The 14,335-nt window shown below is 43.6% G+C and overlaps 1 protein-coding gene across 2 annotated transcripts; it reads left to right on the forward strand.

The window, feature by feature from the left end:
* Positions 1 to 4,160: 4,160 nt before the first annotated feature.
* C2CD4A (C2 calcium dependent domain containing 4A) lies at positions 4,161 to 13,303 on the forward strand. Of its 2 annotated transcripts, none has more exons than XM_072808966.1 (2): positions 4,161 to 4,365; positions 4,455 to 7,550. In XM_072808966.1, exon 2 carries the CDS (start codon positions 4,827 to 4,829, stop codon positions 5,979 to 5,981), a length of 1,155 nt encoding a protein of 384 aa, XP_072665067.1. In that variant the 5' UTR covers positions 4,161 to 4,365; positions 4,455 to 4,826; the 3' UTR covers positions 5,982 to 7,550. The 2 variants fall into 2 exon arrangements, 1 of the variants encoding a protein (XP_072665067.1); XR_012022722.1 differs by adding an exon at positions 12,941 to 13,303 and having other exon boundaries at positions 4,166 to 6,298.
* The last annotated feature ends 1,032 nt before the right edge of the window (positions 13,304 to 14,335 follow it).

Raw genomic sequence — 14,335 nt, forward strand, 5'->3', positions numbered from 1 at the left:
TCTCAAATATCTTACTTTGGAAAGTTAATGAAAGAACAGAAAATTTTGGAGTGGAAAATTCAGCTCAAAATTGGCAGTATAAATAATGCTATTACCATATAATATAAAAAGCCTATAAATTTTAATATTTTCCAGTTTAAGTATGTTTTGAGGGTTTGCTAATGTGCATACTGTAATGCTCCAAATCCTACATACTTCTTGAAGAAATCAGATATTTACAGTCCTAATCCAAAACAAACTAATGTAAAGGAACACCATTAGCATTCTGATGTAGAGCAGTATACCCAAAGGAATGAGGATATGAAGGTTTAAAGAAAGTGAACATTGTAGCAATTACATTTCTTATATACAATCTGGCTCAACAATCGGGCAGACAACAAAGACAATCACAAAAGTAAATCACAATGTGGGATTGAGCAATAAAAACAGGTGAGCAAAATATAATTTCCATTTTAAAAATGAAAGTCAAAATTAGGAATACTTGTTAAAAGTTAACAACTCTTGGGGGGGGGGAGGGTGGCTCAGTCAATTAAGCGTCTAACTCTTGATTTCAGCTCAGGTCTTGATCTCAGGGTCCTGAGATGGAGCCCCATATTGGGCTCTGTGTTGTTGCAGAGTCTGCTTAAGGTTCTCTTTCTCCCTCTCCCATGGTCCCTCTCCCCCAAATTACATGCATACACTCTCTCCCTCTCAAAAAAATCAATTCTTGTTTAAAAATTGAAATATAAGAAATTCTAACTTTGTACTACCTCATACGCACATGCTATTTCCTTACCTTTTGTTGAGAGAAGCAAAAGGCATTTGGGGGAAAGGAAGGAAATGAAGGAGAAAGCTAGAGAATAAGCCTAACACTGTGGACTGTCAGAAAAGTTAGGAAGATTGGCTGGCAGGAAGCACTGGAGCAGATTGCAGAATTTGAGAGTCAGAGGAAAACAAATCTGGCTAAGTCAACCTCCTCATCTGACAGGTGGAGACGAGTATGAAAGAGAATTAAGGGACTTGCTAATATTCCACAAGTTAGTGACTGTCAGAGCTAAAACCCAATGTCCTGACTCCCTGATCTGTGTTTTTTCCATCTCCATACTCTACCTCCTTAAATGAGAAAGAAGAATGAGCCAGAACACTGGTATTTTTTATTCGGTTGTCAACTCTCTTTTTCTTGCTTTCTGCAACACCCAACCTCCAATTTATTTTTTTTTAAGTCCACTTTACATTGTTCAGTTTCCTCCTAACACCTCTGGCCTGGATGGTATGTAATTTATTCATACTTACTTCACCAAATTATTTTATAGTTCCATTAATGGATGTTCCCATGAAGGGCCACAGCCTTCTTCTGAGTAGATCTGTGTGTTCCAGGCACAGGGCTTGACCCTGTTACACTGTCCTCCCAAGTATTCCATGGCTCATGCTTCTGAGGTAAGTAAAACATAAGGCTTAATGTGGTTACAGGAAACTAGCCATGCAAAGACAGGCCTGCTGTTTTCAAGAAACCTTATACAGGAAATGCTGCTAAAGTGTTACTGAAGAAGATGAATTGTTAATAAAAACAAAGCAAATCTGTCTTATTTGACCACAAAGAAAAATGTTTTTAAAGGACTCCTTGTGTGAATCACCTAATCCCTACGTAAACCTGTATAATAATAACAGCTAGCAGTCCACCAGCACTTGCTGTGTACCAGGCGTTTCATGTATTTTTAACACAACAGTTTTGGGTGGTAGGTATTATTACCCCCGTTTTATAACACAGACTCAAAGAGCTTAATTAACTTCCCTACAGTTCCATAGCTAAAAAGTTGCACAAACAGATTCAACCTGGGACAAATTTACTCCAAAGTCTGTATTTCTTCACCCATAAATCATTTCTCATGCTCTGGCACTTTTTCCCCTTCTCTTACCACAATATAGCTTTGCTTCTCAAATTGTGAGCCTCAACATTTTAATCAAGGGCCCTCTGAGCTGTCACTTGGAGCGCTAACAGCCTCTTGTCTCCTAACAAAAAGTGAGTCAAAACACATGAACATGACCCACAAGTATATGATTCAGCAATTATTCTCCCATAGATTTAGCACAGCCCCAAGAGTTTTGGCCAGGCATGAAAATGATATATCTAGTTAAGGGCATGGGAAACGTAGGGAATGTCAACCCTACCTCCCTACCAAGACTACATATATAAATTCTGTTCGATAGTTCTCATTCCTGCCTCAGCTAAACAAAATAAAATATTTCATCCCCATCATTGCTCCTTTGATGGATGTATATAGCTGATGTGATCTTATACATCCTGGGTCCACTTGTCTAACATGGTGGCTGAAACCCTGGAGCATTCAGTAAATAACTGCTTTGAATGAATGAATAAATGAGAATTTGTTCTCTTCTATAATAACAACACATCATATCAGACATTGTGTATCTTACGCTGTATGCTAGACTCTTAATATGGATTATCTTATTATATTTTTATGACAACCCTGTAAGTACATATTATTATCAGAAGTAGTGAGGGAGCTCTCCAGGATCTCTTTTATACTATCATTAATTTCATTACCTGTCAAAGGTCCCACCTACTATTGTACATTTGATACTGTGGCTTAGAAAGGTTAAATAACTTGCTCAAGTGACATAATAAGAAGCCATTCTACAATCAAAACCAGGTCTGATTTCAGACCCAGTTTCCTTTTTTTTTTTTTTTTCTAAGATTTCATTTATTTGAGTGAAGAGAGGGAGAGAGCAAACAGGAGTGGGAGGAGAGACAGAGAGCTAGGGAGAAGCAGATACCCCACTAAGCAGGGAGCGCAACGTGGGGCCCAATCCCAGGACCCTGAGATCAAGACCTGAGTGGAAGGGAGACGCTTAAGTGATTGAGCCACTTAGGCATGCCGCATGCCCAGGCCCAGTTTTCTTAACCACAGCACTCACGATTGCCTCTTTTATTTTTATTATTATTAATAATAATCATTACTTCTATGTATTTAGCACTAACCAAGTTCCAGGCACAATGCTAAGTATTTTACATTATTAGATTCATTTAGTTCCCAAAATAACTCATTTATTGCTAATGTGTATTATTTCCTCCATTTTCCATCACTATGTGAACTCGGTAAGTTACTAGGAATAATCATAATTTGCAGATTTATGGGACAATTCTAGAGACTATATATAAATCATGGAGCACAATGTTTGTGTATGTATATCCTGAAAACAAAATGCATATGTCCAATCCTAAAACCACCTTTGGATGAATTTGATTTCACTGAACATTATTTTATATAATCACTGAACATTATTTGGAAAAGCAATTAACTTACAAGGCAGTATCTTTTTTTTTAAGATTTTATTTATTTATTAATGAGAGAGAGAGAGAGAGAGACAGAGAGAGAGAGAGGCAGAAACACAGGCAGAGGGAGAAGCAGAAAGCCTGATGTGGGACTTGATCCCAGGACCCCAGGATCACGCCCCCGGCCAAAGGCAGGCGCTAAACCGCTGAGCCACCCAGGGATCCCCCTACAAGGCAGTATCTTAAAAAGAAACAGTATACACCCAAATGCTGAACAAAATGCCTCAAATCTCTCTTAATCTGAGCTAGCTGAAAGCAATTCTCTTACAGAATAGGTCAGTTTTCAAAAGGAAGAAAAGGGGTCTCCCAGGTGGGTACAGCCTAGAAAGACCAGAGGTGGCCGGGGGTGGCTTCAAAGGATGGTTTCAACAGCACAGTTGTATGCAGGAACGTATTTTCCCAATCAAAAATCAGCACATGGGGGGATCCCTAGGTGGCTCAGCGGTTTGGCGCCTGCCTTCGGTCCAGGCATGATCCTGGAGTCCCCGGATCGAGTCCCACATCAGGCTCCCTGCATGGGGCCTGCCTCTCCCTCTGCCTCTCTGTGTGTCTATCATGAATAAATAAATAAAACCTTTTTAAAAAATCAGCATACATGGCTTAAGTGGGGTGACTTAAAATCAACCAAGAGAACACATTTAAAATCAGGACTGAAAACGAGAAAGCAGGTAAGACACTCGATAGAGTCAAGATTTAACCCTTTTGCACGTGACATAGAACCTTGTTTAGGGTTTCTGAGAATAACAGACCCACCTGCCGCAGGAGAGAGAAAGTACTGGACGTCTTGGATTTGCGCAGTCGACCCAGCCACGTGGCAGAGCGGAAGGCCCGGCGTCAGGTTACCCAGCGGCGCCCGTCGCGCCCGCCCCGTGGCCCGCGGTGGGGCCGCAGGTATAAAGGCGCAGGCCCGGAGTCCTGGGGCAGCGCTGCTGACTCCTGCCGCGCGCGCTTTGAACTTGCTGCGGGCGGCGCGCCTCTGGCTCGGTGCCCCGGGCGGACCGTGCAGGCACCCACCTGACACCGGACCCCAGGTACGCCAAGAGGGACTCCCATCCTTGTCTAACTGCCCTGGGGGCAGCCGTGAGTCCTAGCGGGGATCCTTACTGTAATTCTCGCCAAGGACTAGAGCGCAGTAACCCAAGGATTCGGGAAACGATTGCACAGACAAAGCGCCTCTTGGCACTGAGGACGGCACGACCGAGGTTAGAAGGCAACGTTTTGAGAATCTCCGCCTTCGGCCAGCGAAGGAGGACCGAGATTAAATCAACAAGCCCCGAAGGGTACATGACTCCTGGAGACGACCGAGGACGACTGGCAGCGCCTGAAACTTGCAATACGGCTTGCAACAGCAGCGCGGGGGCTGGCCCGCAGCGTCCCGGGCGAGGCGGGGGGCAGGAGCCCTAACAGAAGGCAAGACACGGACGGCTGGTGCGCCGCGTGCAGTGCGAGCCGGCCAGCACCGCGGGGGTCACCTGGGCCCCGCGCCCGCCTCATGTGGTGCCTGGACAGGCTCCGCTTGGGCCCCGAGCGCCTGCGGAGGGGCAGGAACGGGGCTCCCCAGGGCCGGGCCCACCGGCTCCCGACGCTCACGCCCGCCGCCTGGGAAAACGTGCTCACCCCCGACCGCATCCCCGAGTTCTGCATCCCCCCGCGCCTCGCGCCCTGCACCGGCGTGGCCGCACTCCGGGTTTCCTGGAGCCACGCGGCCGCGCTAGACGCTGCGGCCGGACACACGGACTGGGACCCGCGCTCGCAGGCCGCGCTCTCGCTGCCGCACCTGCCCCGCGGCCGCACCGCCTACGGCTTCTGCGCGCTGCTCGAGAGTCCGCACACGCGCCGCAAGGAGTCGCTCTTCCTCGGCGGCCCCGGCGCCGCCCCGCCCCCGCCCCCGCCCCCGCCCCCGGGCGCAGCCCCGGCCGCCGCCGCCGCCCCCGCGCTCCCCGCCCGCCCCCGCCCCCGCCCCCGCCCGGCGCCGCGCGCGCCCGCCCCGCCGGCCCGCGCCCGCCGCCTCCTGCGCGCCCCCGAAGGGCTGCTGAGCCGCGCGCTGCGAGCCCGGGGGAGCCGCGGCCTGGCCCGCGCCCGCTCCGCGTGCGGCGGGGACCGGGACGAGCCGCCCTCCCGGGCCGGGGCCCCCTCCGCCTCCGCCTCCCCGTCCCCGTCCCCGTCCCCGCCGCCCTCCCCGCCGCCGCCGCCTGGCCCCGACCCGCGGCCCGAGCGCCTGGAGGCCGAGGGCACCGTGGCCCTGGGCCGCGCCGGGGGCGCCCTGCGCCTGGCCGCCGAGTACAGTCGGGCCAGCGGGCGGCTCCGCGTGCGGCTGCTCGGCGCCGAGGGCCGGGCCGCGGGGGCCGGGGGGGCCGGGGGGGCCGCGGGGGCCGCCGAGCCCCGCGCCGTCGGCTGCCGCGTGAGCTTCGTGCTGCGGCCGCCGGGCCAGACGCGCCCGCGGCGCAGCGCCGTGGTCCGGCCGAGCCGCGCGGCCGCCTCGGAGCAGGACGTGTGGCTGGACGGGCTGTCGGAGGAGCAGCTGCGCCGCCTGGCCGTGCGCGTCCAGGCCGAGGAGCGGGGCCGCCTGCGGGGCCAGGGCGAGCTGCTGCTGGGCGCCCTGCTGCTCCCCGCGGGGCCCGGCCTCCGACCGCCGCTGCGCGCCTAATAACTGCCATTTATCGCCTCTTCGACTCAGGCCTTTGTTCAGTCCAACATGGCACATAGGTCGCTGGGGTCATTATCACAATAAAGGACGGAATATCCTGCGTGGGTACCTCCCACATTCGTTCCAGCAAGGGACACGGTGTTCTGCAGCCGGGGTCCTAGTACGGACGGACGATGGTTCCCACGAGGGGTTAAAACGAGACGGGCCTGGTGACCTATTTGCCCCAACCTCCTCCATTGAAGTGTGTTTATTCCACGACATCCGCGGAGACCAACTTAGAGCGTGTATTACTTTGGAAGCATCATTTAAGACCTCAGGTGAAAAAATGAAGCTAACAGGGCTGAAGTGACTTTTTCAAGACCAGCAGTAAATTATTAATAGAAACTGCCAACCCGATTGATGCTTTTAGCCACATCCTGCGGGAAGCACTGGAAAAAATTGAAGCCATCCTAATAGTCTAAGCTAAAATAATAATAGTTTTACAAATATTAACTTGTTTGATTTTTTTTTTTTAAAGAAACCTAAAAGGCAGGCACGGTTGTCCCCATTTTGCAGATGAGGATATTGAGACACTGAATACAGAGCTGAGTCAGGATTTGTACGTAGTCAATCAGTATTTTACTCACTACCTTCTAGAAGTAATACCAAGCATCTGGAGGGTTCGTCTCATTACTGTTGTGGGACTGCAACTTATATCTGAAACTATGGATTCTGAGTTAGGAGTCTCTTCACATCCTCAGACCCTAGCAGAAAAGCAAATCGGTTGAAATGAGTAATTTATATTCTCATGCAAATGTCTAAGATTCCATCTGAGAAGATGCTAACTAGCCTCAGAGTCATAGAAAAAAAGAGTGCTAGCCTAATTGCCCCCAGCTGAGCTAATGTGCCAGGGCAGGTAGTCTAGAATGTACCTATAATACTGTTCTACCTCTGGCTTCTGATATTAACAATAAATGTATTGTTTTAAGGGATGATTGTCCTCCCTTGCTCACACTCACTGCCAAACAAGCTTATTTCTTCCTTTGCTACGCATACAGGAGGAAAATGTGTCCTTAAATGAGGGTTGAAAATATGTGAATATGTGGTGTGGTATTAAATATGACTACATTTGCAGTCTGGGTTCAGAAACTCTCTGCACTAAACTGTTGAGTTTCATCAACTGGTGCTCATGAAAAAATGCTGTTTAAAACAGGGTTTCCGTGTTAGTCACAACCCAGGCATAAACTGAAAATGGGTTACTGTGGTAGATAGATATCCACAATGACCATCACTGAACAAATGTGAAGAATAACTGTGAACTCCCTTGGCTCTGTCCAAATCAGCCCCAACCAGAAGCCCCATGTGGTTACTCCAGTGAATGATGACACAACAGTAGTTCAGACCTTTCATGCGCACTTCAGTCTACTTACCCTAAGTCACCACATCCCTGGCCTTCAAACCAACAACTTTTTAAAAAATGTATAACTTGCTTCAAGATGTCAGAATTTTGGTAGAGTAACTGAGTTCACATATCTAGTACTTTAAAAGGAAAATAAATGGAAAGTGAAAACAACTTGGCTACATACAATATATCATGCTGGGATTTTATTTTATTTTTAAGATTTTATTTATTTATTCACGAGAGACACAGAGAGAGAGAGAGAGGCAGAGACAAAGGCAGAGGGAGAAGCAGGCTCCATGCAGGAAGCCTGATGTGGGACTCGATCCCAGGTCTCCAGGATCACACCCCGGGCTGAAGGCGGCACTAAACTGCTGAGCCGGCAGGGCTGCTCCATGTTGGGATTTTATTTCGCTGCTTTGTAAATTTTTTAAATTTAAATTTTAACTTTTTAAAAAGCTTTTATCTATTTGAGAGAGAGAGCATGAGCAGAGAGAGGGCCATAGGGAGAAGTAGACTCCTCACTGAGCAAGGAGCATAACACGGGACTCAATCTCAGAACCCTGGGATGTTGACCTGAGCCAAAGGCAGAAGTTCACAAACTGAGCCACAGAGGGGCCCCACTTTTTTTTTTTTTTTAATAAAAATGACTACACTGATGGTTTAAATAGCAAAACCTATTCCAGGAAACATTGCAATCACTATTGTCACTAGATTATATACAAGTAATAGTTTAGGGGCAGAGGTATCATTTTATTAAGGTAACCAACGTATTTCAGGGACCTAAATTTTCCATGAAATAATGATGGATATTTCCAAACAATCTCCACTAATATCAAGTTATGGTTGATCAAACAATGTAAGAGCCTAATCAGCAAGTCTTTTATGACTCAAATATAATCATTAAACTTTGGGATTTTAGAGGCAAAAAAAACTTTAAGGATTATCTTGTGCAAACCCATGTATCATAGAAGAGAACCAGAAAGACAAACTGTAGATTGCCCCAAATCCCACAATTAGTGTAAGAGGTGTAACGAGGACCAATTCTATTCTCATTTTGCTCTTCAACCTAATGAATCTTTGGAGCTCTACTTCCAAGAAAGTGAAACATGTGTATGTAAATTCTTTTTCATTATTAAACTAATTTGAATGTTTTGCATTTAAGAAATCTTGCTTGCAGTACAGATTTTTTTCAGGAAAGCACCAACCCTTTCCTTGGGGAAATTTACATTTGGTTTGCACTTTACTGCCCTCTAGTGGATCCCTGATAAGTTTTGTCAGTATTTTTACTCCTTGCCATTAGACCATCTCAATTAAATACTAAAGACCAACCTAATGTCAGAACCCAATGACCCTGAAGATGTGTACTAATATCAGATTATTAGCGAAGATTCACATGGCCAAATAACGAAATCCAGCTATCTGAATGTAGAAGATGCCAAAATTTTCAGATTAAAAATGAAAAGAAAAACTTCCCAGTAATTATGAAGCTGGGAGTATATGTCATTGGCATGTTGGTCACAGAAAACGGTTTTTAGAGTTCTCATATTTCTCAACTAGGTTCAAGTATGCGCATCTTTGCACATATGACATAGTACAACCTTGCCTCTTTGTGGTTTAAATATATGAACACGTTCAAAGACAAATCCCACGCAACAGAGCACAACGTGCCGGTTTAAAAAGCTTTAAATCCATCAAATCAATAGCTTGGTTACTTGATTTTACAAAGGTAATATAATCTATACCAAAATACTAGCTTTAATATGGCTCGAACATGTTTAGGAGATTATTTCTTTGCATCTAATTTTCTTTTACACACACTTTAACAATTCACAAAACTTTCTCCCATATCCATTCCCAGGACTTAGGTCAGAATACAATCTTTGGTAAATATATTTAAAAGAGCAAAAAGTGGGTACCATGTGAAATCTATGACATTAGAGCAACAATATATGGTATAATATATGGTAAAAGGGTACAAACTTTAAGCTATATGATGGATAAGGTTTAAGGATCTAATGTGTAACATGATGATAATAGGGGATAACACTGTATTATATAACAATATTTACAGAGTGTAGAACTTAAATATTCTCACAAAGAAGGAGAAGAAAAATTTGTGAAGTCATGAAAGTTAATGAACTAGACGGAGGGAGCAATAAATATAACAAGTGGATAAAAGTAGATAAAAGGCTTCAAAAAGCTTATTTAGAGGAGCACCTGGTTGGTTCAGTCCGTTAAGCATCTGCCTTCAGCTCAGGTCATGATCCTGGGGTTCTGTGGTTGAGCCCCAGATTGGGCTCCCTGATCAGTGGGGAGCCTGCTTCTCCCTTTCCCTCTGCCCCCCTCTCCTTTTGCCTCTCCCTCTGCTCCCCTCCTTTTTTCCCTCACCCTGTCCCATCCCTGCTCATGTTCTCTCTCTCAAATACATGAATAAAATATTTAAAAAATAAAAATTAAAAGATTCATTTAGAATAACTATCATGGGGCGAATACTTTGCAAAAATCTAGATTTATACCTGTGAATCAGATACAAAAATGTCCTTGCTCTTTTATGGAATTTAGTTTTCAAAGTTGGGGAAGGAGACAGAAAATAAATAATTTCAGTAGCACTTCAGAAAGTAAAATGTGATCATGAACAAAAGCACGACTATGATAAAAAAAAAAAAAAAAAGGCACCTCATATTGGGTAGTTAAGAAAGGCCTGTGTGAAGACCTGATACTGAGCCCTGAGCCTTTCCTCTAGGTTCACATATATATGATTATTGTAGTTCAATCCAGTTTGCTGCTGTGGCCTCCCAAAGTGACCTGACAAGTGCTTTCCTAGAAGTTCTGCTAATATCTTATCACCAGTGGAAAGTATGTCCTGTGTGGTTCAGCTCTAGTATATAAAGCTCTTTTGCCTCCAGGCTTATGAGTTTAACCAAAGGAATAAACCTGAAGCAGCCCATGGAGTTTACAACCACAATTTTTACTATTTTGAAATGTATGCTTTCACTTATTTATTTGTTTGTTTCTTTTTAAGGAATTTACTTATTTTTTTTTAAGAAATTTATTTATTTATTTGACAGCACAAGCAGGGGGAGCAGGCGAGGGAGAAGCAGGCTTTCTGTTGAGCAGGGAGCACAAAGCAGGGCTCTATCCCAGGACCCGGGGATCATGACCTGAGCTGAAGACACTTAACTGACTGAGCCACACAGGCGACCCGCTATTTTGCATATTAGCATGGCAAGATCCCATTAGCTAAGAATTTTGTTATGGCATTATAATGGCACTTGCATTAATTGGAGAGGATGACAAACTCTGGTCAGATTAGGTCTTCTGGGGGCATTTAGGAAGCACTTAACAACATGATTTTTCATGTTTGTACTTTATGGCTTTCACATTAAGCCAATAATTTTCAGTTCAGCTTTTTTCTTGTAAGAATGAGTGACAACTTCCAAGCTCTTTACATATTGGAACCCATTCTAACTAAGCTAACGAAAAGAAGCTAATCCCATTCAGGAAGCTAGATTTGTATCCATTCACCTCTTGATAGACACTTAGATTGTTTCTGGTTTTTTACTCTTATGAATTTACATGTATGACACTTTGTGTAGGTGTATGCATTCATTTCTCTTAGGTAAATAACTAGAGTGGAATGAATAAATCATCATGTGATAGGTGTAGATTTAGCTTTTTAAGAAACTGACAACTTTTTTCCCAGTCATTATCTTACTTTCCAACCAACAACATATGAGAATTCTTTTTGCTCTGCATCCTTGCCAACACTTGCACATATAAGGATGTTTTGAAGGAAGCATATATTCAAAGTTTCTATTTTTTGTTACCTGTATGTTGTTACAACCATGTACCTTGGTCCCCGGAGAATTTTTGAAACCACAACACGAACATAAAGACAGATGGAAATTAAGAGGGACACACTAGAGCTTCGGCAAGTCTTGACTTTAAACTGAACAAATTTGTCTCTTCCCCATTCTTGAAGCCTTCTCCTTTTCACTTGTTTTCTTCTAGAATCCTTTGTTCCAGGAACTTGGTATCGATATTAATATCTCACTGACCTCAATATATATTTAGTAACAAGACTCAGCTGGCCAGGCCAGTACTAATCACGATGAATTGAAGACATGATGAATTGGGCTGGCTACATGTACCAGATTCCTATGGAAACGCCCCAGATCCTGTGTTTTTCTATAAATGCCCTGGGGCAGGCTTGCAACCTTGGAGGCATTAGCCCACAGCAGCTTCCTCAACTGGCTAAGTAATAAACTGTCCTCCTTCTTTATAACCAAGCTCTGTCTTCACCTTATATATTTTGGTTTCTAGGTACAGAGGTTGGTTTTTGACAACATTTTGAGTACAGTTTTGTTTTAATAATTAAAAAGTAGCAATAACAATTAGGCCAAGGCCATATTTAAGACAGAAGTTCAAAAAAAAAAAAAAAAAAGACAGAAGTTCAAAGGAATGTAATCATTTTTTTTTTTTTGGTGAGGAAAGTGTTTAATTTTATTCTAAAATTATTTTTTTAATTTTAATTTCAATATAGTTAACATATGGTGTTATATTAGTTTCAGGTGTCCAATACAGTAATTCAACAATTCTGTAAAGGAATGTAATCATTATTACCTTGGGGTAAAATGTCCATATAATGTTGGGATCCATTTAAAATCCTAGAACAGCAGAATGTTTAAATATTCAGTGGTGATTCAAAAGCTTTAAACTAAAAACAAAACAAAAAACAAAACAAAACAAAACAAAAAAAACAAAAGCTTTAAACTTCAGTGACAATTATTGAGTTTTCCCCCCAAAGCTATGAATTTAGTCATTTAAAACCAGTACAGATAGGGGCACCTGGGTGGCTCAGTTGATTAAGTGGGTGCCTTTGGCTCAGGTCATGATATCAGGTGGGGCCCTGGGATCCATGGGCTCTCTGCTGAGTGGGGAGTCTGTTTCTCCCTCTCCCTTTGCTCCTCCCTCTGCTTGTGTGCACGCATGCTCTCTCTCAAATAAATAAAGCCCCAACACAGAGAGCTATCATAGATCACAGTCAACTGTGAAAGAAAGGAAATAACAATTATATTATTAAAGAAGAGTCTGAATAGGGGTGCCTGGGTGGCACAGTTGGTTTATCTGACTCATGATTTCAGCTCAGGTTGTGATCTCAGGGTCCTGATCTCAGGGTGGTGAGAAGGAGGCTGCAGGTGTCAGGCTTCAGGCTCAGTGGGAAGTCCACTATGATTCTCTTTCCCTCTGCACCCCCAGCCCAGCCCCCTCACCAATTCTTTCTCTCTATCTTTCTAAAATAAATAAATTTTAAAAAGAAAGAAAAAAGAGAGAGAGAAAGAAGAAAGAAAGAAAGAAAGAAAGAAAGAAAGAAAGAAAGAAAGAAAGAAAGAAAGAAAGAGAAAGAAAGAAAGGAAGGAAGGAAGGAAGGAAGGAAGGAAGGAAGGAAGGAAGGAAGGAAAGTCTGAATAATAATAGGGTTTAGAGACACTCTTGCTTTCATTGTAGGCAGGTTAATAGAGATCACCTTTGCTGAGGAATTGACAATCTCTCCTCTCCTTTCTGTATCACCCTACAGCTGGAAGAGCAGAAATATGAGCTTTCTAGTGACATCAGAGCAAGAACACTGCTGTGGAGCCAATTTCCAACGGTCCCTCAGAAGCACCATCTACACCATCTACAGTTGGGTGATGGGTGCTGGGCACTCTGTAGCAACTCTACAAGTACCAGTTGTTGATAGTAAATTCATTTTTAAAGAAGAATTTATATTCAAAATTGGAAAGATGTGGGTTCCAGATCTCAACTGTTGATCCTTATCTGTGTATGTCTTGGTCACACCATCAGCTTTTTTAAATGTCATGTTTTCATTAGTAGAGAGGCAATAAAATTATCTGCCTCATGGGATTCTTTTTTTAAGAATTAAAGGAGCTAATTTATTTTATTTTTAAGTACTTTTATTTTATTAAGTACTTTTTAAATTTTTTTAATAAAAAAATAAAAATAAATTTTATTTTAAAATAAAATAAATTTTATTTATTAAGTACTTTTATTTTTAAGTAATTTCAATTCAAAGTCCACAGCGCAACACCTGGTATGTAGAACCACCTAATATATATTAGTTCTATTTTTGGTTTCTTCATAGTGGATGATGTTACTGGACTTTCCTCAAACTTCTATCATGTTCCATAAATGCTTGTCCTGTAACTGAGACTCTTCCATCTAAGAAATTGAATAGATAAATTATACCCATATGAGTCATTTGAGAAACAATTCAAAGTGCCAAATTAAAGTGCTATAGACTGGGCATCCCCGGTGGCACAGTGGTTTAGCGCCACCTGCAGCCCGGGGTCTGATCCTGGAGACCCAGGATCGAGTCCCACGTCGGGCTCCCTGCATGGGGCCTGCTTCTCCCTCTGCCTGTGTCTCCGCCTCTCAGTCTCTCTCTCTCTCTCTGAATAAATGAATTTTTTAAAAATGCTAAAAAAATAAAATAAAAAATAAAGTGCTGTAGACAAACAATAGTGCAATAGACAAGAAATCTTACTGGAGGAAACTGAGAAATAAGAAGGGTTCTGACATTTATTTAACACTCATCACACCAGACAATGTACTAGAGACACAGCAAGTATTAGATCTTTTGTGCCCCAGATGTGTGAAGAAGGACATGATAACTAGATCCTGATACTCAGAGAAGATGTATGGCTATACAGCTGGTAAAGGGGAAGACCAGTGATCTAGAGCTATGTGCATATGACCACAAAATTTCTGTGAGGCCTTACCCAAGAGAAGCTGAATTGGGGTCTAAGGAGAAAAGAAGCCTTGGAAAAGGAACTATGTTTGAGGTCAAGAGAAGTAAAATGAGTTCTGGAAACTGCTTCTTAGGTCCCCAACAGTCCCTGGGGGGAAGCTTTGGTGATCATATTGCCACCTCCTGAGAATTTTGACTTGCTGGCACCTTAGCACATGAAAGTAA

This window comes from Canis lupus, chromosome 32, assembly GCF_048164855.1.
Source record: "Canis lupus baileyi chromosome 32, mCanLup2.hap1, whole genome shotgun sequence".
NCBI lineage: Eukaryota > Metazoa > Chordata > Mammalia > Carnivora > Canidae > Canis > Canis lupus.